Below are 25,878 nucleotides of genomic sequence, written 5' to 3'. Positions count from 1 at the left end.
TATTTCCCGAATTATAAAAATCACTCACCTGAAACCATAGTGGTACCGATATTCCTCCAACCGCTGGTATTCCCATAAAAGATGTCTGGACTTAATTGGGATAACATGTTGAATCTTAAATCTATTCGTAAATAGGAAATTCTGTACATATTTGCGAAAAGTCCAGCGGGAAGATCTTCGATGAGAGTGTCGTGGATTTTTAGAACCAAATCGGGATTTCTGACGAATTTAGCGAAAGCGTCTTTATCGATAGTTTTTAAATTCTTACCGGATATATCGAGCTCTCTAATTTTTCTATTTGTTATACACAAAAGTTGATCGTCCAGTTTATATTCGTGAAAATAAATTTTCAAGATTCTCAATTGATCGAAATTGGATAGGAGATTACAAAATTGATCGGAAAAATGATCGAGCTTGGGCCAAGTTTCTATGGTCAATTTATTTAATACCCTTATTTGGGAAATACTTTGTCCTTCGAACTTTTTGATATGATTCAAATTTAATAAAATGAGTTCCTGAAGGTTCTGTAATCCCGAAAAACTATCGACGGTTATTTCTTTTATAGGATTATTTGATAAGTTTAATATTTTAAGGTTAGGTAAATAAGTCCACAAATTTGCCGGCACTTCTTCCAGTTTATTAAAACTTATATCGAAAGATTTTAGTTTGAGTAGTTGTTGAATCGAATTTTTGTCGATATTTTCTATCAAATTATGAGATAAATTCAAATGAACTAGATTCGGTAAAGGAAAGAACGGAGTTTGCATTATCCAACTGTTGGACAAATCCAAATATTTCAAACTTTGCGCATAATGAAACAATTCCTTAAAATTAGACCGGAGAGGATTAAAACTCAAATCGAGATATTGCAATAAACCCAAACTAGTGAATACATTGTCCGGTAATATAGTCAACTTATTATTACTTAAATCTAGATACTGTAACGAGGGTACATCAGGGAAAGTGGTTATATCTATATGTTCGATATTGTTAGATCGCATTGAGAGATACCTTAAGGTCATACCGACGTCAGATATACTCATACTCGGAACAACGGTGAAGGAATTCAACCCCAAATCTAACATTTCTAGTAGCGTATTACTGAATATGTCCCTCGGTAAATAACTCAATCTGTTTTCTTTCAAATTTAAAATTCTCAATTTCGGCATATTAACGAATTGACTATTATGCATTTGACTGATGAAATTCTTCGATAAATCCAATATTTGTAAATTTTGTAAACCGAAAAAAGCTTTTTTACTAACTATCAATATATTATTGGCGTTTAATTTGAGCGTTTCTAATGAAGTTAGATGCATAAAATCGTTATGATCGAGCGAACTTATCGAGTTCGATTCCAATATTAACTTTTTCAACGAAGCCGTATGCTCAAGACAGTTGGGCACGTTTTCTAAATTATTATAACTCAAGTCTAACGTTTCTGTATTTAAGATCTTCGCGTCGGATGTGCAAAATGAGATACGATTCTTCGTAACGTTCAACGAAATCGGACTTGTGATATTAACGAAAAATTTAAACGATATCTCTTTGAGAAAATTATTCTGCAAATCTATTTTTGTAACGGTTGGTAGATTGGAGAAAGCATCGTGGCTGATGTGAGTTAGAAAATTGTCCGAAAGGATGATTTTTGTTAGATTGGGTAAATGGGAGAAACTTTCCCTCTGAATATGTTTAATTTTATTACCGGATAAAGTGATACTTTCGAGATTCGGTAATAGAGAAAAAGTTTCGGTTTCGATGCCTCTCAATTCGTTATTCGATAATCTTATATGGCGTAACTCGATGTTTGATTTGAATAGATTTTTCGGTAGGGCGTGTAATTTGTTGGATTCTAAATTAATGTAATTCAATTGCTTCAAAGAATTTAACAAGTTTTCGGGTATATAATGTAAATTATTGTTATCTATTGATAACCATCTTAATTGACCTAGGGGTTCAAAAATATTTTCTACGTCTACGTCCGGATTTAAACTAAAAGAAAGTTCTAAACTTTCTAATGTTTTTAATCCGTTAAAAGCTTCTTTATCTATAAATCTTATCGGGTTGAAACTTAAGCTCAACTCCTTAAGCTCTTGTAAATATTTGAAGGTATTCTTTTGTAGATTTGTTATTTGATTATTACCCATGTTTAAAGATTTTATTGCCGCGCCCCATAGAAAATCATCTTCATTTATTTCGCCGATATCGTTAAAAGCAACATTAAAGTGGGAGATTTTCGAGCAATTTTGTAACGCTTTCCAAGGTATTCTATTTAAACGGTTACCGCTCAAACTAACCGCTTTTAAACTATGACAAAAATTATCAAAAGCATTTTCTGGTATATCCACCAGCCTATTGGAAGACAAGTATAAGTATTTCAAAGTTTTTAATTCGCTGACGGCTTTGGGAATTTGCTGTAAATTATTATGATCGAAATCCAAATATTCCAACGTTTCTTCTAAACCATTAAAAGCGCGAGGATCGAGATTTTCGATGAGGTTGTGGGACAGAATGATTCTTCTAGTTTCTAAACCTGTAAAACTTTCTGCTGTTACGGTTCTAAAATCGTTTGAAGCCAAATTTAGATCTCTTATACAGATGCTGTTATTAAAAGGGATTTTCGGTAACGATTTTAAAAAGTTTTCTCCAAGATCAATTTTCTCCATCCAAAGCCGTCTAGGAAAAGTATGCTCCGGCAAATATTTAATGTGATTTCCTCTTAAGTACAGCCACTGCAACTGAGGTAAAGTTGCTACTAAATCAATAGGGAAAGTTTCTATTAAATTATGTGACACACTGAAAGTTTGTAAGGCGGGCGGAAGGGAATATTTGTAGATTTTAACTATTCTGTTGCCGTCCAAGTTGAGCCAAATCAAAGATTTAAACTGGCGAAGACCGTGTAAATTTCCCGATGCATGGTCCGGTGAATCTGATGAAATCTCCGTAACGTCATTTTCTCCAAGAAACAACGTGGCGACGGTATTTTTCATGTGAGACCATTCTCCGTCTAATGATGATATTTGATTGCTGAAACAAAAAAGTAACAACAGTAAAAAGTACTGAGATTTTGTTTGTTGTGCACACAGTTGGTTCAAAAAACGGTTGACATGTAAGATTATATCAGTGGTATTACAAAAAAAAAATGAAGATGAAAATATATTACTTTTACTGAATCTGTTGGATGTGCAAGACGATTTAATTATTTTATAATACGACTAGCTTTTAGTATCAGAAATCATTATAATAAAAAAGAACGAACTCTGTAGCTATATTAGAACCTGAGATATAGATCTTGGATTGTAGAAAAATTGCCAAAAACCTACAAAAATCCATAACTCCACATTGAATGTCCGCGCCTAGCTCCTCTCCAACTCAACCGATTTAAGTGTTCAAAAACTCAAAAGAAAGAAGGTGTTTTAGCGAGTGTTCTCGAACTAAAACGAACTCTGTAGCTATATTAGAACCTGAAATATAGATCTTTGAATGTAGAAAAATTGCCAAAAACATACAAAAATCCATAACTCCACATTGAATGTCCGCGCTTAGCTCCTCTCCAACTCAACCGATTTAAGTGTTCAAAAACACCAAAGAAAGAAGGTGTTTTAGCGAGTGATCTCAAACTAAAACGAACTCTGTAGATATATTAGAACCTGAGATATAGATCTTTGAATGTAGAAAAATTGCCAAAAACCTACAAAAAACCATAACTCCACATTGAATGTCCGCGCCTAGCTCTTCTCCAGCTCAACCAATTTAAGTGTTCAAAAACACCAAAGAAAGAAGGTGTTTTAGCGAGTGATCTCAAACTAAAACGAACTCTGTAGATATATTAGAACCTGAGATATAGATCTTTGAATGTAGAAAAATTGCCAAAAACCTACAAAAATCCATAACTCCACATTGAATGTCCGCGCCTAGCTCTTCTCCAGCTCAACCAATTTAAGTGTTCAAAAACACCAAAGAAAGAAGGTGTTTTAGCGAGTGATCTCAAACTAAAACGAACTTTGTAGCTATATTAGAACCTGAGATATAGATCTTGGATTGTAGAAAAATTGCCAAAAACCTACAAAAATCCATAACTCCACATTGAATGTCCGCGCCTAGCTCCTCTCCAACTCAACCGATTTAAGTGTTCAAAAACTTAAAAGAAAGAAGGTGTTTTAGCGAGTGTTCTCGAACTAAAACGAACTCTGTAGCTATATTAGAACCTGAAATATAGATCTTTGAATGTAGAAAAATTGCCAAAAACATACAAAAATCCATAACTCCACATTGAATGTCCGCGCTTAGCTCCTCTCCAACTCAACCGATTTAAGTGTTCAAAAACACCAAAGAAAGAAGGTGTTTTAGCGAGTGATCTCAAACTAAAACGAACTCTGTAGATATATTAGAACCTGAGATATAGATCTTTGAATGTAGAAAAATTGCCAAAAACCTACAAAAAACCATAACTCCACATTGAATGTCCGCGCCTAGCTCTTCTCCAGCTCAACCAATTTAAGTGTTCAAAAACACCAAAGAAAGAAGGTGTTTTAGCGAGTGATCTCAAACTAAAACGAACTCTGTAGATATATTAGAACCTGAGATATAGATCTTTGAATGTAGAAAAATTGCCAAAAACCTACAAAAATCCATAACTCCACATTGAATGTCCGCGCCTAGCTCTTCTCCAGCTCAACCAATTTAAGTGTTCAAAAACACCAAAGAAAGAAGGTGTTTTAGCGAGTGATCTCAAACTAAAACGAACTTTGTAGCTATATTAGAACCTGAGATATAGATCTTGGATTGTAGAAAAATTGCCAAAAACCTACAAAAATCCATAACTCCACATTGAATGTCCGCGCCTAGCTCTTCTCCAGCTCAACCAATTTAAGTGTTCAAAAACTTAAAAGAAAGAAGGTGTTTTAGCGAGTGTTCTCGAACTAAAACGAACTCTGTAGATATATTAGAACCTGAGATATAGATCTTTGAATGTAGAAAAATTGCCAAAAACCTACAAAAAACCATAACTCCACATTGAATGTCCGCGCCTAGCTCTTCTCCAGCTCAACCAATTTAAGTGTTCAAAAACTCAAAAGAAAGAAGGTGTTTTAGCGAGTGATCTCAAACTAAAACGAACTCTGTAGATATATTAGAACCTGAGATATAGATCTTTGAATGTAGAAAAATTGCCAAAAACCTACAAAAATCCATAACTCCACATTGAATGTCCGCGCCTAGCTCTTCTCCAGCTCAACCAATTTAAGTGTTCAAAAACTCAAAAGAAAGAAGGTGTTTTAGCGAGTGATCTCAAACTAAAACGAACTCTGTAGATATATTAGAACCTGAGATATAGATCTTTGAATGTAGAAAAATTGCCAAAAACCTACAAAAATCCATAACTCCACATTGAATGTCCGCGCCTAGCTCTTCTCCAGCTCAACCAATTTAAGTGTTCAAAAACACCAAAGAAAGAAGGTGTTTTAGCGAGTGATCTCAAACTAAAACGAACTTTGTAGCTATATTAGAACCTGAGATATAGATCTTGGATTGTAGAAAAATTGCCAAAAACCTACAAAAATCCATAACTCCACATTGAATGTCCGCGCCTAGCTCTTCTCCAGCTCAACCAATTTAAGTGTTCAAAAACTTAAAAGAAAGAAGGTGTTTTAGCGAGTGTTCTCGAACTAAAACGAACTCTGTAGCTATATTAGAACCTGAAATATAGATCTTTGAATGTAGAAAAATTGCCAAAAACATACAAAAATCCATAACTCCACATTGAATGTCCGCGCTTAGCTCCTCTCCAACTCAACCGATTTAAGTGTTCAAAAACACCAAAGAAAGAAGGTGTTTTAGCGAGTGATCTCAAACTAAAACGAACTCTGTAGATATATTAGAACCTGAGATATAGATCTTTGAATGTAGAAAAATTGCCAAAAACCTACAAAAAACCATAACTCCACATTGAATGTCCGCGCCTAGCTCTTCTCCAGCTCAACCAATTTAAGTGTTCAAAAACTCAAAAGAAAGAAGGTGTTTTAGCGAGTGATCTCAAACTAAAACGAACTCTGTAGATATATTAGAACCTGAGATATAGTTCTTTGAATGTAGAAAAATTGCCAAAAACCTACAAAAATCCATAACTCCACATTGAATGTCCGCGCCTAGCTCTTCTCCAGCTCAACCAATTTAAGTGTTCAAAAACTCAAAAGAAAGAAGGTGTTTTAGCGAGTGATCTCAAACTAAAACGAACTCTGTAGATATATTAGAACCTGAGATATAGATCTTTGAATGTAGAAAAATTGCCAAAAACCTACAAAAATCCATAACTCCACATTGAATGTCCGCGCCTAGCTCTTCTCCAGCTCAACCAATTTAAGTGTTCAAAAACACCAAAGAAAGAAGGTGTTTTAGCGAGTGATCTCAAACTAAAACGAACTTTGTAGCTATATTAGAACCTGAGATATAGATCTTGGATTGTAGAAAAATTGCCAAAAACCTACAAAAATCCATAACTCCACATTGAATGTCCGCGCCTAGCTCTTCTCAAGCTCAACCAATTTAAGTGTTCAAAAACACCAAAGAAAGAAGGTGTTTTAGCGAGTGATCTCAAACTAAAACGAACTCTGTAGATATATTAGAACCTGAGATATAGATCTTTGAATGTAGAAAAATTGCCAAAAACCTACAAAAATCCATAACTCCACATTGAATGTCCGCGCTTAGCTCTTCTCCAGCTCAACCAATTTAAGTGTTCAAAAACTCAAAAGAAAGAAGGTGTTTTAGCGAGTGATCTCAAACTAAAACGAACTCTGTAGATATATTAGAACCTGAGATATAGATCTTTGAATGTAGAAAAATTGCCAAAAACCTACAAAAATCCATAACTCCACATTGAATGTCCGCGCCTAGCTCTTCTCCAGCTCAACCAATTTAAATGTTCAAAAACACCAAAGAAAGAAGATATTTCAGCGAGTGTTATCAAATCAAAACGAAGTCTCTATCTTGAATAGAACCTGAGATATAGATCTTTGGTGAATGTAGAAAAATTGCCAAAATCCTACAAAAATCCAGAACTCCACATTGAATGTCCGCGCCTAGCTCTTCTCCAGCTCAACCAATTTAAGTGTTCAAAAACTCAAAAGAAAGAAGGTGTTTTAGCGAGTGATCTCAAACTAAAACGAACTCTGTAGATATATTAGAACCTGAGATATAGATCTTTGAATGTAGAAAAATTGCCAAAAACCTACAAAAATCCATAACTCCACATTGAATGTCCGCGCCTAGCTCTTCTCCAGCTCAACCAATTTAAGTGTTCAAAAACTAAAAAGAAAAAAGGTATTTCAGCGAGTGTTCTTAAATTAAAACGAAGTCTCTATCGTGAATAGAACCTTAGATATTGAGGATAGAAACTTGAAAACTGAAAAACTCCTATAAGTAATGTACAGGGGGAAATCGCAATTGAGTATAACTTGAGAATGGTGAAAATTAGATGAAATTCGATGGTTGATAGCTGATTTGTGCATCAATACCTTCCAGTGAAAAAAAAATTAAGCAAATCGGTTGGGTAGAACGCTTGAACGGACTCGGAATGGAAATCATCAATTTTTTTATTTTATAAATACGATATGAAAAACTAGGTCTGACAATGGTGCTCTATTCCATAAAATTATGGTAACCGTTACATGAAAATTATACACCACGTTTTCCTTAACCAATATTTACTAATACAATAACAGAAGTCGACAGAATAAAGATTTTAAGAGAGCAAATTTCGCAGAGTCTCTGCCGTTCTATTCTAGTTTAAGTGCAAATATGTGCAGAAGCCTTGGAAGAAGAGGAGCATACAAAAGCGTTGTTAATAATTGAACCATTACCCACTCGCATTTTGAATATTTCAGAGTTTGCGATCGACAATGTTTGAGGCTGACGCTAAGCTGGATGGCGTCACGACGTACCGAGCGTTCGGGAAATGTGCGGTTAACAGAAGCGGCTTCAAAATCGAGTTACGTTAATTTGTAGAAGGCAAAACATAAATTACGAAGCGTATACCGAAGTTAGTTATAAAAAAAATGTTAAATCGAATATAAAATTAGCCCAATCCGGAGTATTTTGAGAGAATTGCTTTTAGACTATTATTTCGATACCTACATCTTACAAGATTGAATAATGTTACATGGGGAAGCATCTAGTTAGACTGCAGCTTCAATCCGCCCCTGGGAGACGGCGGGTATGTTAGTAGTATGCTCGATTATTGATGATGAACAGGGTGATTGAGAGAGAGAGAAAACTATACATATGTACACATAATATACAACAATATACGATGAAAATAAATAGAAAATCTGTTGGAAATTTTCAGTTTTAAAATCCCTTGTCGAAGGAAATAGAAACACTTAGTGTTAACTCAAATCAGGTGAGAATTAGTTCGTTTTATTGACCGTTGTTGAGAATGTAAAAAACTGAATATTTTTTCAAAATTAAATTAATTTTGTTCTATTAATTCTAAAGAACAATGTTTGACTTAGTGAATAGTGGGAAACACTTTGTCACCGGATCAAAGGAGAAGGAGTTTCGTTCAAGAAGTCAAACTACAAGGTGTCCAGAAAGGGTATCGGGTATTTGTAAGTTCAAGTAAACAAAAATTATTTATAAGCGATAAAAACTTTTATTGTTTTTTGATACCATAAACGAAGATTGGTGATAACACAAAGCTCTTGATATTGCTGCCATTTCTGACCTGATGTTTTCCTTCAATTGGGTTAGGTTCGCTGGATTATTTTGATAAACCTTACTTTTGAGGTATCTCCATACAAAATAGTCAAGCGGGGTAAAGTCGGGGCTTCTGGGAGGCCAGTTGATGTTATCCGTTCGCGAAATGACTTTATTAGGGAATAATTCATTCAAAACTTCCATCGAGGTATGGCAAGTGGACCCATCTTGCTGGAACCACGTTCTTGAGTTGAAACCTGCAAACTTCTGCAACTCTGGGACCAAAAAATTTCGCAACATATCGCAGTAACGGTCACTATTCACATTGATTGCTCGGCCTCGTTGATCTTCGTGAAAATAAGGACCAATAATTCCTTTAGCAGACATAGCGGCTCGAACAACGACCTTTGGGCTGTTCATGCTTTCGTCTCGGATTCTCGACTGCCCAGTACCGAGAATTCTGCTTATTAACATGACCATTCAGGTGAAAATTTGCTTCATCGCTGAACAGTATGTTTTCAAAGTTGTTAAATCGCTGCATCATTTCGTTCGCAAAATTCAGTCGATTAGTATAGTCCGTATCCTTCAATTCTTGAACCAATTGAATTTTATAGGCTTCTAAATGCAAATTTTCCTTTAAAATCAAATGTAAGGACGATTTTTTTATGTTTAATACTTTCGGATGGATAAAGATGGATTTCGACGATTTTTTCATCGCGAACTGAACGAGGGCGATCAGAGTTTTGAATTTTAACTGTCGCACGTGTATTCTCGAACATCCTGATCCATTTCCTAATGCTATCGTCAATTGGCGTGTACGATATTCCGCACGATACAGACGTTGAGCAGTAACTATTGAATCACCGTTACGATAGTACGCTTGTACGCAAAATGCGCGATGCGTCCCCGAGTTCTGTTTCATCGTGACTGAAACTCCCTCCCCGTTCACTTTTATCGCTCCGTTTAGAATGTGGCGCAAAAACAAATACCCGATACTCATTTTGGACACCTTGTATTTTTCTTTAAAGAAGTTGAAGCGGATTCCCAAAAATCACCTAATGTGTTTTGTGTGTTCGCAATTAGAAAAGAGAGTCGAATAAAGTGTGATTTTAGAATGAGTAAAAAAAAATTTAACACCCGATCAATTAATTAAACACTCAATCTTGGCAAATGATAACTCCATTCATTCAGTAACACAATTCACACAATTCGAAATCATTAAAGGCCACATAAATAACCCCGATCCTTTTGATTTAGATGATCACTTAATAATATCGAATTATATACAAAATCACAAAGAAACATCAAAATTATTATATGAAAAAATTAAAGATAGAAATGCTGATATTAAAGAAAGAATAATCAATAAAAGAAATGAAAATAGAAATGATCCCCTTTCTTACGCAAACCAAAATATAGCTTATATAAAGACAAAATTTAAACATAAAAAATTACCTAAATTTAAAAAGGCAGAAATCATAAAAGACTCTGGTATATTGTTAGAGACTGATAGAGGAACTTATCATAAAAATATAATAAGAAAAACTAAAACTAAAAAATTGTTACAGAAAGATGAAACTAGCAACGATACTAATAATACTACTTATTTACAAGAAGACTAAAACGGAAGACATAGAAATTACAAAAGTAAATAATTTATTATTACCCATTAATTTAGGAAATAATAACCTTATTTATACTTAACATACTTTTATATATTATATAGACTTGGAATATATTCATAAGCAGATTAACAATTTAAAACAATATTAGAACATAAATTTTGATTGATACTTTAGATATAAAATCAGAATATTTATCCGCATTTAAGATTAAAAAGAGGATTAATAAATTCAGTAGGAAAATTAGATAATTGGCTTTTCGGAACTTTAGATTCAGATGATGAAGAAAGATATGATAACGCTATAAATGTTTTACAACAAAATAAAAAAAAAAAATAATTCAAGTTAATTTGCAAATATCATTACACAAAAAATTTATTGGTCATTATAGTAAATCGATTACGACTTTATGGAATAATCAAAAGAATTTCACATTTCAATAGAAAAGAAAATAATAATTTTAAAAGATTTTATAGTACAATTTCACAGATTAATCTGGACTGTCAGAATTTAATTACATTGATTGATAATATTGAAAACGCACAGCTCAGTAATATCGAATCAAGAAATTTTAGAGATGATGAAATATTTAAGTACTATTTATAATGAAAAACAAATCCCAAAATTTAATAATATTTTAACGTATTATCTCTTTTTGGGCTCACGAGTAACGTTTTCCAAATCCAATATTTTTGCTACCCATGTTCCAATTTTATTAAAGAAGAATGTCCAGCGTTAGAAGAAAAATATTATTGCAAAGAAACATTTAAGTTACAAGACAATTGTACTGTTGAATTGTTAATTGGATGCTCTGCTGAATTGTGTTGTTAGTGATATAAATCTCCAAGAAAGTATATTAGAACAAGTGATAAACAATGAACTTTCAGCGATTCCAAATTTAGAGACTGAAATGATTTCCAAATGTGTTTCGGACCGTTACTTGAAAATAAGTTATCCATCAATTATAAAAATTCCAAAGAACTGTAGTATTCAAATAGAAAGTGGAATTTTCTTAACCAACATACAAATTAAAAAAGGAAAATCTATAATATTACCGAAATTAAACTTTATAAATCTCCAAATTTAAACAGCATAGATTTTGAAAAAATATATGGAACAAACAAAATTATTGCTAGAAATATAAAACCAATTCATGAAATTTATAATCCGCGAAGCCATGTATCAATAGGACTATTCACAATAATAATAATAATTTCTGTAATTTTAATAATATTATGGTTAATTCAAAAATATAAAAGAAAATTTGTAAGAAAACAGAAATTTGAAGAAAAGAAGACATCGAATTAGAAGAAGGAAGAAAACAAAATATGAAAAATACCTCCGTCATTTTTCACTCTTAGGGATGGAAGAGTTCTATAGAGAAAATTACATAAAAGTTTTTTCACATACTTATGTTGATACAATCTTTTTTTGCCTAATCGAACTATATAATGGTAGTAGTAGATATTGAAATGAAAAATTTTCAATCATTTCTAGATTATAGGTATTGCTATAAATTATTCAATAAACAACGAACATATTAGTACCGATTCTACAAAATGCAGTTGGCAGAATCCGGCATTCTGCAGACTGCCGGCAGATGGAAGAATGTATATCATCGAAATCACCTGTCTTCCAACTATCGCTGTCAGTTCTACCTCAATCCACTTTTTCTGCGAGTCGTGATCATAAGTGATTAGAAAATGGGTAGTGATTCAGTGAATCGAGATGAGTTTGAACAAAAACTGAAAGATTCTTAGGTTAGGTTAAAGTTTTATGAAAGTAGAAGTCGTTCGAGTTGTAACATATAAAAGTTAAATAAAAATAGTAGTAGTAACGAAAAAAGTTTTATGAAAGTCGATGCCGCTCGATATATACTTGACGAAAAAGATGTATTGTGAAAATTGAATTAGAGTCATAAATTATTATGTTAGTAGGAGTCGTCCCAAACATAACGTTGTTAAAGAAAAAAATGTATGTTAGGCAGTTGGAAGACAGTGATTTCGATGATAAATTCTTCCATGTGCCGGCAGTCTGCCAACTCCCTAGGCAGTCTGCAGAATGCAGGATTCTGCCAAATACCTACGACATATACATAGAATCGAATTACTTATTACTCAATCGCTTTATTCAGGTTCAGAGTATTACAGTCCCTGGCCAAATTATTAGACGCACAGAAAATTGTACAGAAAAGTGAAAATAATGTAAATAAAAGTCAATATTTAGTTGATCCACCTTCAGGCGCTATCAAAGCTTTAATTTTACAAGGCATGCCATCAATAAAAGACTCCTGCATTTGAGGATGATGATTCCACACATCAATAATCTTTTCTAAAAGCTGATAATCACATCCTTAGCTACTTCTCTTTTCATTAGCTCCTACATATTTGCAATCGGATTCGTATCCGGACTAGATATTACCTGGCCAATCCAACAGAGGGATATTTTCTTCTGCCAAGAAAGCTTTAACAGACCGAGCAGTGTGGCAGGGAGCTCCATCTTGCATGAAAGTGAATGGTTCTCCATTTGGAAACCATTCTCTGAGCTGCGGAATCAACCAATTTTGTAATACTTCTTTGTTCTGATCTTGTACAGACGTCCAGTGCCCTTGCCGCTGTTAACTGACCAAATCATCACTTTTGGGGGATGGTTAACCGTTTAGTCGACACAGTTAGGATGAAACTTTTCTCCACAACGACGAGCTTTATTCTACAAAATTTCGAAGCAGTCCTGTTATAAATAGAAAATAGAAACATGTTTCTTTGCTTTATTTAACTGAAAATGATATGAATATGTGAAGTTTTTGATTAAATTACAATATATTATCGATCTCCAGAAGTCCACATCTTTGTCTTTCCATTGTTTGGCCCACTTCAGGCGCTTTGCTTTCATTGCAGCTGTTAACTTGGGCTTCCTGGCGGGGCGACAGGCCTTGAAATCTAGCTCCTTCAATTTTCTTCGAACAGTGCGTTCAGAAGCATTTACGCTAGTATCCCGGAGTTGTGATTTTATCACCTTTTTGGTAGCAAATCTGTTTTCTAGACAAAAACATCTCTTTGACCGTGGAGTGAAAATTGGTTTTTTACCGCATCTTTTCTTCCTTTTTGGACTTGATTCCTCTCCTGATTCAATTTTCTTTTTTATGCGTCGTACACTAGCTTCAGAAACCTTCAATCTTCGTGAAATTTCGCGGTTTGTACCTAAATGTTTTCGCATTCAAAGGGCCTTCACCTCAGCTTTTCTACGTGGTGAAAAATCGCCTTTTCTACGCATAATGAAAAAGTCCAATTATTTTTTTCAAACACTACAAATAAAATAAACAAATAACTGTCCGTGAAGCCACAGAAACACGCCTCTACCTGACGAGAATACGATCGCGACTACAGGTTTGTACTTGTTCACGTTCATGTGTGAAGACAGTGTTGCCACATGTTGAAAATAGATATAAATCTACGAAATAAACATTAATAATATTGTAGTTTAAATATACAATTACTGTATGAAAACTCTTAAGAAACATAAAATCATTTAAAACATACATTGTGTCTAATGATTTGGCTAGGGAATGTAGGTTCGAATCAAGTTTTATATAAATCCAAATTAAACACCACCATCAACGGATCAATCGATTGAAATATCAAATTGAAATTACGTGGCGCTTATTCGATTTGAGTATAAGCCGAACACATTTAATTATAGTCTGTGAAGTATTAAGCAGCGCCAATTCTGGAATCAATTTAAAAATTTTCACCCTTATAATATAGTGTACAATTTTTTTCATAAACAAAATGGTTTTGAAGTACAAAACATTTTATCGACGACATTTTAGATCAGAAGTTATTTAACGATGAAAACGGGAATATTCATCGAATATTTGAAGTATACAGTTTTCGGTGGGGTTTAAATTCAACTTTATGCAATTTAACAAAGATTGCGCTTCTAATCTCTGTGAAAGTGGAGATGGAGAGAAGAAATCCCTCAATTACTCTTGAAAGGCGCCAAAAATATTTCCACTTAAATGCATTGGATAATAGAAGTTTCTAAAATATAAAGAGTATTTTTAAACTTGAATAAGTTTCATTATTTTCCACTAGTGCAACTTTTAACGAGCAAAAAATTTGTGTCTATGTACCTATAGCCTATAGGTTTACAATTTTATTCTGTAGTTTGATAACTTACCCGTGCATATTAATCCACTGAAGACTTCGAGTTTCCTTAAGAGCGACGAAAGGTACGCTGTCAAGATGATTATAGCTGAGATCCAGAGAGGTGAGACTTTTCCAGGACGAGCTGCAATAGATTCACAGCTTCTCAGAATAGATTCCAGGATAAAGTATCAATTTGTACTTTGTAATTTGGAAATACTGTTTGTGTACTACGATGGAATGAAAATGAAAAAGAAAAAGAAAAAGACGCCGTTATATCCGCGAGGCAAAAACTGGACATGAAATTATATTTGTAGTGCGTATTTCGAAACGGTTATCGTTGACCCAAATATGTATGGAATATTTATAAAGGACGAGAAGAGGCCAGTTTTTAGTGAGAAAATTGGATTTTCTCCGAAAGTGGGGGAAAGAGAAAGGGCGAGGAAGATTTTCATTTCTCTCGTTATATTAAATTTGATTTTTTTTGTTTAACTAATACAAAAAGTTTTAGTTCCGTTTCCGCAACTCATTGTGCCGAAAGACAAAAACTTTTCAATGATATTTCATCATTTTAACCATTATAGATTGAGCTCTTAAATGAAATATCATTTTTGAACATAAATTTATGTACAGCAAGCAATTATCGATTACTTATTGCTTTATATATATATATACATATATATGAAAGTGAATATTATGGTGATTTACAGTTTGTACGTTTAATATTTGTTTAGTGGAAATTTTCACCTGAAAGCTCGGTCTGCCACATGTTGCAAACGATTGTTGGTCAAAACAAGTGCCTGTACTTGGCATCCGGCCAAAGTTTCCGCCTCGAGAAAGGCGGCATGGGCGCCCGCCACTTCTAACTGCCCGATACTTCCCTCGGGGAGATCTGGAACAAAAGCGAGACGATGGAAATAAATGCATTAGGCTACTAACCCTACGGCGACTGTCGAATCGGTAGTTTTTCGTAAATTCGATTTTCACACTTTGATTACGGGCGAAACAATTCACAAAATCACTTTGAACTACCGAAAGTGATTGATAAGACATTCATACTTGATCCGAAAATAGATTTACATAAGTTTTTACCAGAGACTGAAACATTTTTTTATAATTACGAGCAGTAAATGAAGTTTCCTAAGATAGTTATCGTTTATCTGATATGATAAAAGTTGTAGTTGATACACTCTATAAGGATTCGTGTTAGATTAGAGAAAATTCGATTTTCCTTTACGCTTTGTTTTAGGCCCTCGGCTATGATATAGGGTTCGAAGCGAGCCTTTCTCAATAGTTGTTCATGAAATTGAATAAACTTTCGAATGTAATGGATTTATTTAACAAACATATGATAAATTTGAAAGTAACAACACTCTGCCAGATTCAGAGATATATTAAAAATGTAAAAATTGTTAACAACAGTCAAATGATACGCGTTTCCTTTTTGTTTTTTCACAATCACAGCACGCCTAATAAATATTCAAATCTACCATTTCCCAAAATTACACGTACATAGTCGGTTGTTTGTGCATCCATTATATTTTAATCACATAATTAATTTTAGTCCTGCGTTTCGGTTTCCATTCTATAGCTACAAATTCAATTGCTCGCATAAAATTACGAAAGCTTTGACCAATTAAATTGATTAACGATTAATCAGAGCAAATACTATTTCGTTAATACTCATCACCTACCTTCCGATCACAACTACCAAAAACAATTTTATGTCCGGTATAAGTTATAAAAGGAATATAAACTGCAAAAGTCATGTTTACAGGTATACGGTAATGTTTATTAATTAAGGAATTAATTAGAATTTACGGCAAGTTCCAAAAGAATAGTTGTTTCTGTTTCAATTTACACGAATTAATCAATACTTTTTCAAGTGCTAAACTTTTGGTATTTTTAGAATATGAAGGACAAAACTAAACATTTTTTAGTCGAATTTTTCAAGGAAAAATTAAACTATTACGGTAGGCATGATTTGAAGAAAAATGGGGGGCACATCATTCTTCCCATGTTTTGAGACCTCCTGAACACGATTATGATGATTTTTCGAATGTCTGTAGTTTATTTATATATCTATATATCTGTTTAAGCTACAATTCTTATTTTCGTCTCTCGAGCAATTGCTATGGGTCCGATTTGGTTCAAAATTAGCATACATGACTTTTTTGGCGGCGGATTGATGTTATTAGAGTTTGGTTAAAAATAAATGAATATTTCGAGGGGTTTCAATGCAAAAAAGTGGTTTTTGACCTTTGATCACCTCTGCAGGTCAAACGAAAAGCGACTGAAAAATGAAATTTCACGTGTAGGTTCAATTAGTTGCGAGATGATTTCCTGTCTAAGGTCGAAACTTTCCATCTCCACCCCTTGCCATTTTATGGTCATTTTTGTTATATTTTCTTATTTTCTGGCCAGAAAAAGTTTAACTAGAGGGTTCGAACTTTGCGTGCAAGTAGGGATGATGTTGAAGAATTGTCTTTCTCAAGTTCAAAGTTTTCTTCTTCAGTTCTTCTAGCACAAAACGCCCGAAATCATTTTGATCGTTGTAATTGTTGAACCTCCTATTTAATGAATAATACGAGTATGATCGTTGCTAGGGTGATTTTTTTCACTTCCCATTTTCGAAATTTCTTGTCATTATGACTTTTTTTTCTTTGTTGTCAATTGGAATTGAACAAGAGGGTTCGAGACCATCGGGTCTATTAAAATTATGAATTTTCATTCGACAGAGAGAGAAATGAAAAGTTATTGAGGAATAGCAAATTTTCCATATAAAGAAATTCATTTTATGGAAAGATTTGTTTGTGTATTAGTTAAATTCTTCATTCGACGGAAAATTCGACTTTCGTGATGGAGGTCTGCTGTTCACGGCTTTTTTTTATCTTACTTTCGATTACGAATACTGCGAGTTTACAATTTCCCATAGTGTGGGTGGTCGTCGGTACTAAATTAGATAAAAAGGGTCAGATGGGATTTGGTTACGTGTTTCTCATGAACATCAATAAATAAATTCATATTTGAACCATTAGAAATGCGTAAAATGAATACACCATTCTTGGAAGACCATTTCTGGAACGAAATAAAAGGGATGTGCGCGTGTACGTGTTGTTTTTCAAAGATATCGATAATAAACACCCCAATAAAAAACAGGAGGGGATAATATAAACAAACTATTCGCAAAATAACAATAACGAAGTTTTCTACGACCGACCATTATCTTTCTATGTGTTCAAAAATGAAAAATAACACGTTGTGAATTGAAGGAAAGAATTTAGATACGATGATATCATTTAAAAAGAATTATTGATTGAATGTTCAAAATATATAGAAAATTAATTTAATGTAGAACGATTAATGAATCTGTATTTTTCTGTGTGCAAGGGTCTTAAAAATCACGGTCAGGTGTGAAAGTTCACAAGAAACAATTTAAGTTCCCTCTTCATTAATAATAACTTTCTTCTGAAATTCATTTATCACTAAGGAGGTTCTTTGAAATTTAGTAAATGCCCCGCAGATACAAGCACGCAACGGCGATATCCTAAACAAAACCTTATCTAAAATCCATTCCTTAATAATTATTTGATAAAATTGACAAAGGCATATGGGAATTGTTTTCCCATTTTTCGTGCGGACTAATTCGAACGATAAAAATAACGTTTGACATAATATGCGTAGTAAATCATCACATCAGTCCATTTGGATGAGATTTCTACGTTTATTTCATTTCGTAGTGTCTCTAGGTAACGATACTTATAAAACTGATATAACTAATAAAATAACTTTTATACCTAAAGTAGTTATGCAAAAATAAAAAGAAGATTTTGTTAACAATAGAAAAATTGCTCTCTTCCTAAGCCTAAGCTTTTGAATTCCATTCTTTCGAGTATATGAATAAACAAATAGCTCAATATTGAGAGTATGTATTAATCTTCTGGCACTGGCGCACATACGCAGATTTCTAGGAATTGGGCGGCCATAAGTCGAAATTCCAATAATCGATTAATGACAAACAATTTTTTTCCTGGAATAGTAGACTACCTGACGAACAATAGCCAATCCCACCCACATCCCTGGACTGCGCGAGCGCGCTGCATTACTAGTCGAAATTTGATTGTCGCCCTTACTGCACGTGAAAGTTCTTGACGCCCTTTTCGTATATCATTTTCTTCGGTGAATATTTCATGTGTCGTGTCATATTTGCTTGTTTAAGTGATGGATACCAATAATACAGGTAAGCCTTTATTAAATTAATATGAAATTGTATTAAATAGTCGAACTCCAATAATTCGAACTGCAAGGGACCGTAGCAAAAGTTCGAATTATCGAGGTGTTCGAATTATCGGAGTTGTGCACATTTACATACATATGTATATGTATGCATTTCGATGCATCTTTCCATTTTATAAATAAATAAATAAATAAATAAATAAATATGTTATGGGTATATAACATGTTTATTTATTTATTTATTTAAAATAATAATTTGTATACGTTTGAAGAATTTTTGGTCCTAAAAAGGACCGATTATTTATCTTAAAATAAAAAAAAATACATATATTTATTTTTTTGTAAAGAAATCAGCTATGCTAGATTGCATCATGCTGACGATTTTTTCCTTTGAAGCAAATCGAGTGATTCGACAAAATATCGTCGTCTTACCTAGAATCTGAAGATTCGAATTTTTCAATTTTTTTCAACACTAACAGTTCGAATTTTTTAATACATATGTACATACATAATTTATACAAGAAAAATTCGAATTTTTCAATTATTTAAACGCCAAAAATTCGAATTTTTCGGTAATTTTAACACAGAAAATACGAATTTTTTTGATAATTCGAACTTCAATTCGAATTATCGAGGTTTTTTTACATGTATTAGTATAGGAATGTCAAGGGACCGACGCAAAAGTTCGAATTAACGAGGAATTCGAATTATCGGAGTTCGACGTATTGTCAATAAATGACTTAATGAGCCGTCAATAATACCCTTTTTTTGGAATGTTTTTTCTTTATTTTTCAATTTCAATCGAAAAAAAACTTTACTTCCGCACCTTTCCGCATTATACAGGGTGCGGCAGCATAACTTCCTTTTTTCAAAAGTTAATAAAACTTATTGTATGAATCAGAAAATTTTTATTCGTTTTTTATAATACAGGCACATACATAAAGTTTTGTTTTACTGAGTTTTGAAGATCAAATCAGTTAGGTGACGTCCCCCATTCTCCATACACTGAGTAAACCGATTTCTGGCGTTTGTCATGACTCTTGCCAGCATAGCAGGCGTTATGTTGGCAATTTCTTCCTGGATGTTCGTCTTCAAATCTTGTAGGGTCCTTGGACGGTTCACATACACACGGGATTTCAAAAAACCCCATAGGAAATAATCACAAGGGGTCAAATCGGGAGAGCGGGCTGGCCACTCCAAATCGCTCCTAATTGAGATAAGGCGCTCTGGGAAGTGTTCCCTCAAAACAGCCATCGATGTTCTTGAAGTGTGTGCCGTTGCTCCGTCTTGTTGGAACCAAGTGTCCCCTAAGTCCAACTCATCTAGCCGTGGGAAAAAAAATTCCTGTAACATGTTTACATACCGGTGCGAATTCACTGTCACTGTGACTTCATTTTCCTCAAAGAACCAGGGACCAATAATTCCACGTGAGTAAATTGCACACCACACTGTGACTTTAGGTGAATGCAAAGGCCGTTGATGCAATTGTCGAGGATTGGTATCAGCCCTGTAGCGTATGTTTTGTTTGTTTACGGATCCACACAAATGAAAATGGGCTTCATCACTAAAAAAAACAATAGCGTCCTCAGGAACGACTTCCAGAAAAACCTCACACGCGTTCCTCCGAGAATTGAAGTCACGTTCAGAAAGTTCCTGCACAATTGCCATCTTGTATGGATGAAAATGAAGATCATCATGAAGTATTCTCCTCACAGAACGATCGGAAAGTCCAAGGGCAGACGCATGTTTGCGCGCAGAACGTCGTGGTGATCGCAACACTGAAGTTCTAACTAACTCAATGTTCTCCGGTGATCTAATGGGCCGAGGGACTCCAGTTCTTCGTCTTGTCACACTTGCAGTTTGTCTGAACGTAGTGACCCACGTAACAATTGATTTCCGGTCCGGGACAGGGGCCAAGGGGGCTAAATTAAAGCGATTCCGAAAGGCGCGCTGGGTTGCGATCACAGAACATCCGCTCGAAAAGTAAACCTCAACGGCAAACGCACGCTCCTCACTGTTCCAACGCATGATGGCGACTGAACTGTGCCGGGACAAAACTTTATAGTCCCCCCTCTCGAACGAGACCACTAGCACTCCGTTACGACATCTAGCGACTAAATGGCGAACTTTTTAAAAAAGGAAGTTATGCTGCCGCACCCTGTACTATTGAACTTTTTACCTGCTCAATTGAATAGTTTAGGTTTTCACCCTTTTAATGCATTCGAGACGACAAACCGGTTTTTGTTGAGTTACCTGGTTAGTTATGATACATGTTACATACCGTTCGAATGAATATTAACTAGAGAAGTTTTTAAAAACATTTGTAAATGCCATACACTGTATTTTTTTTTATTATTACCATCTGAAGTTGACATAAGGATGATTTTTTTTCGATTTATGAAAGTTTGATACTTCACTGTTATTTCTTTTTGAATAGTTTGTATGAAATTATGATTAAATCTGCATAAGGTAAGACTACACTAACAAATGACATCATTTTTTAACATTTCAGCGGTTATTAAAAAAATAATTAAAGTTTTTATACAAAAAAATGAAGATTTTCTAGAAAACTAGAAAAAAAATTATTACTCATTAAACTTAAAGGCAAAATGTTGTTTAAGTCGGCGCAACACGTAGCCAACACAATCACCTATTGACCATTTTCCTAGGGCTACTCACCCTCCAAACACCCTGTATAGTATAAAGTCTTGTAAAGAAAACTGCTTAAAATCAGCTGCTAGTTTGTGCTAGTTTTAAAAATAAACGAGTTTGAAATTTTTTTGACAAAAATAGGAAAAAATCGGATTTTATGTTATTGTGTTAATATTATTTTTTTATTGTTATAGGTTCACCTGGCTGCTCGGAGGTGAAAATGTTGACTCGAAAAAAAGCAGAATAAACTTGATATTCAGCAAAGATTTAGAGAGGAGGCAGGTCTCTTAGTCGATATGCCAAAAAGTAACTTCGGAAACACAAACGATGGAAATACCAGCAGAAGATTCTTCGAGAACCCTGAATTGGCTGCAGAAATCACTGGGATAAGTTATGACTTGATTATTAGATTAAAAGTGATATTAGAAACCATATCAAGCTGCCATAAGATTGACGTAGCAAAATATGATAAATACGCCATGGAAACTGCGAAACTATATGTTGAGTTATATGGCTGGCATCCTATGACTCCAACGATGCCTAAGGTCTTAATTCATGAAGCTTCAATAATAGAAAATTCGTTGTTGCCGATAGGGCAACTTTCGGAAGAAGCTGCTGAGGCCTATCGCCTAAACTTTGCTCGCAAGTTTTCGAGGGAAGAATGCAACTTAGATATTTATCATGGGTTACTATTAACATCCGACCCATTTATTAGTTCCAAGACCAAAAAAACCGCTTCAAAATTATTTTTGCCTGAGATAATGCAGCTATTAATTCCTGCTGAGCCAAACCGACCAACGGAAATTGACGAAAGCGGCGAAAATTTAAATGTAGATGAATAAGTCTCCAATGTATGATTGATTATTTTTAGTGATTATCTATTTAGCTTATGTAACTTTAAAATTGTATAACGAATGTAAAGATCCTTTTAATAATATAATAAATTTACTCACTTATTAGAACAAAATAAACTTTGTTTTATTTAATAATACATACCTGAAAGTATTACTAAAACGTAGACAGCTGTTCCCCTCCTTGGGGAAAGCCGTGAGTATGTCATATGTATTTTCAATATAATATTAAAAAACACTTTGAAATCAACTACGATCTCGAATAAAAATCACAAGTAGGTGCGCCTAACCACCGTGCACCAACAAATAATTTCGATAAGTTATTCCGAACACAGAATTTTTTTTATGTAACTATTTTGTAATATAAATATCACATAAAATAATTTTGACCGCCTACATCCTGATCTGTGTGGTGCGCGGACTCTCACTCCGCAGTCATCTCTTATACGTATTTTTTCCGAACATACCTAATACCTGTTCATTTCCGTTATAGAAGTGTTTTTCAATCTTTTCGATTTCGCGACCCCTTTACAAGTTGAAAAATTCTGGCGACCCCCTTTAATTAAAAGACTACGTTAATGATTTTTTCTATTTTGATCCATTTATCTATATATATTCAGATCTACTCTACAAGCTGAGAAAGTTGAAAGTAGGTACGAGGTAAGTTGGTAAAGCTACGCGCGATTTATTTTGGATGCCAACTCACGCGAGCTAAACTGCGACGGCGACGTTGCCACGCCGTATTGTTGTCGGGCACTTCCTGTCGCCGCAACAACAATACGGCGTGGCAACGTCGCCGCACATAGGGAAAAATTGAAATCATTTGTACCAAAATCGTAAATGTCAGGATCGGCTTGACTTAGGAATTTGAAATTTTCACAGCAGATAGCTTATGTAATTAGGAATACGAGAAAAATACTCCGATTACTTCGAGGTCATGTTTTGACCTTGAAAAAAGTTGACAGAGTTTAACATTTTTTGAAAATTTTCGGTTTTTGCCTTGAAATTTGATTATTACGTTACTAAACCCATAAGTTATTTACATATTTGGAAAGCTGACGGAATGACGATTCTATCTCCATACTTCAAATTTTTTTTTTTTAATTTTTAGATCCTACACAATAATTGTCCAAACTTGGCTTTGCAAAGTTGTTATATTTTTTGATATTATGAGGTAAAATTTTGTTTAAAATATCATGTGAAACATGATTTCGATGTATTTTTTGCCGCGGAACATGATGGCGCTATCAGTTTTTCCATAGAACATTCCTAAAAAGCGCTAAATGTAAAAAAGTATATTTGCATAGGGTTTTTCTAGGTACATTCTATGATAAAAATGAAAAAGTAGATCTGTAGTAGAGTAGATCTGGATATATATAGATAAATATATCAAAATAATTAACGAAGCTGATAAGCCGAAGGATTTTTTTGAGCGAAAGTTGAAAGCTCTTAGTTAGCAGTAAAATACTATAATTCAGGTAATAAAATGGTGTTTTTCTAATTGTTGTTGTTTTTATCGTTGATGTTTTATGATGTTTATTTCTTTGTTGTTTGCATACAACTTTTTATTATACTTAATTTTGGTGTGCAAAGGTTCCGCGTGCTTAATTTTTATTGATTATTCACTTTTATATATTGTTTTGTTTATTTTCAGTCATCCAGTGTCAATAAGTCAGCATTATTAAGCTACAATGTCGCGTATCGTGCTGCTAAAGCAGGGAAGCCACATACAATTGCCGAAAATCTTGTTTGGCCAGCAGCTCTTGATATGTTTGAAATTATGATCAATAAGCAAGAGGCAAACAAGTTGAAATACAATTTCACGCAGAATAAATGATATGTCCAATGATATTCAAGAACAAGTAATCGAAAAATTAAACAACAGCCAACATTTTGCTATGCAGTTTGACGAATCTACAGATGTTCCAGATTGTGCTCAGTTTGTAGTATTTATGCGCTTTGAAACAGTCGAGAGTATCATAGAAGAAATCTTATTTTGCAAAGCACTTCCCGCAAACATTTCTGGCCAGTGTTTGTACGATATGTTTTTAGAAAGCACTTGCGACTAAGATATTGATTGGAAAAAATGTATCGCTATTTGTAGCGATGGCGCTAAAGCTACGACTGGCAAAAATAGCGGACTCTTTGCGAAATTAAAATCGATAATGCCAAACATATCCTGGACACAATGTTTTCTTCATCGACAGGCTCTGGTTGCTAAGTTAGTACCTTCTGGTTTAAATGACGTGCTATTTAGAATCGTTTGTGAAGATATGGGCTCTCTTCATCAAAATCTCCTTTATCACACAGAGGCCAGGTGGCTATCCGAAGGAAAAGTATTGATAAGAGTTCTAGAACTGAGAGCTGAATTGTTAATGTTGCTGTGATCCTATTTGGCTCTTGAAATTAGCATTTTTGGCAGATCTTTTTAGCCACTTTAATAATTTGAGCAAGCACCTCCAAGGTCGAGAAGAAAATATTTTAACAGCCAAAGATAAAATCAAAGCATTTCACGCAAAACTTCGTTTGTGGTCATCCTCTCTGCAAAACAACATATTTGAATCTTATCCATGTGTTCAGAAGATTGTTGAAGATAACGCATGAAACCAAAGTCTTGTAGTAAGGGTTCACATTCCTTGTCTGATACAGAGCTTGCATAATTTACAAGAGAAACTTTTGACATACTTTCCAGACTTGCACTCTGAAGCTGACAATGGGCGTAGATGGATTTTAAACCCTTTTTTGGACAAGTCAATAGATCTGGCTGACGTCACTACAAATATGAAAGAATCTCTTCTAGATTTAGCTGTTGATGGCATGCTTAAAATGGAATTTTATTCCCAAAGTGTCGACGTGCTTTGGATGAAAAGAAAACACGAATATTCGGAGCTAGCAGCTAGCTCTAAAATTATTAGTGCAATTCGCCACTTCATACTTGTGTGAACTGACGTTTTCTGCAATGGTAGATATTAAGACTAAAAAGAGAAATAGACTGCAATTTCAAAGATAACACCACGATTTGATAAAATTTTGAAAATAAGCAAGCCCATTCTTCTCACTAAAATTGTGTTCTTATTGTGTTCCTTGACTTTTTCTTCTAGTTGGCGACCCCCTGACTAAGGCTTCGCGACCCCTAGGGGTCGCGACCCACAGATTGAAAAACACTGCGTTATAGTATGCCTCGACACTGTTTCAGAGAACATCAGTTGTGAGTTTGAAGTTCAAAGGTGCTAAAGTGTTAATTCTATAAATAAATGCGGACTGAGAGTCAGCCGTCAGTAACAAATAAATATTTTGAAACTTGTTATTTTTTATTTCATGAAAGGTAATTGGCCGGTTTTCCCATTTTGAATCATTATAATAACCAAGGTTTCATGTTTTATAAGTATCCTATAATGTCGTACGAACAAGAACAGGACAGAGTGAACAAATTAATGCTAGAATGTTTGAGCGAAGATGATGCAGACGAAATAAATAATGATTTGCATGATGACGATAATGAGGAAGATAATGTAGAAGAACAATTTGAGAATTCCGACACTAAACAAGAAATTTCTGATGATGAAGTGGAAACAATGGAAATAAGTAAGGAAGAAGTAAGGAAGAATATCATACCTTTTTTTACTGGAAAAAATGGAACTAAATGGTTCAAACAAGTTCCTGCTTCCACCAAAACTC

General features: G+C 34.1%; 1 protein-coding gene across 1 annotated transcript in view; it reads right to left on the bottom strand.

Annotated features, from left to right (window-relative positions):
• The window catches only part of LOC130447445 (chaoptin-like), a 41,757-nt gene that overhangs the window by 332 nt on the left and 15,547 nt on the right, over positions 1-25,878 (bottom strand). Inside the window, exons 2-4 of the mRNA XM_056784258.1 lie at positions 15,209-15,353; positions 14,496-14,606; positions 29-3,027 (exon numbers count right to left, since the gene is read on the bottom strand). Coding sequence (XP_056640236.1) covers positions 29-3,027; positions 14,496-14,606; positions 15,209-15,353 — 3,255 coding nt within the window. The remainder of the gene's footprint in view (positions 1-28; positions 3,028-14,495; positions 14,607-15,208; positions 15,354-25,878) is intronic.

Source organism: Diorhabda sublineata, chromosome 8, assembly GCF_026230105.1.
Source record: "Diorhabda sublineata isolate icDioSubl1.1 chromosome 8, icDioSubl1.1, whole genome shotgun sequence".
Classification (NCBI taxonomy): Eukaryota; Metazoa; Arthropoda; class Insecta; order Coleoptera; family Chrysomelidae; genus Diorhabda; species Diorhabda sublineata.
Note: the sequence above shows the minus strand (reverse complement) of the source record. Positions and strands in the feature narration are given on the sequence as shown.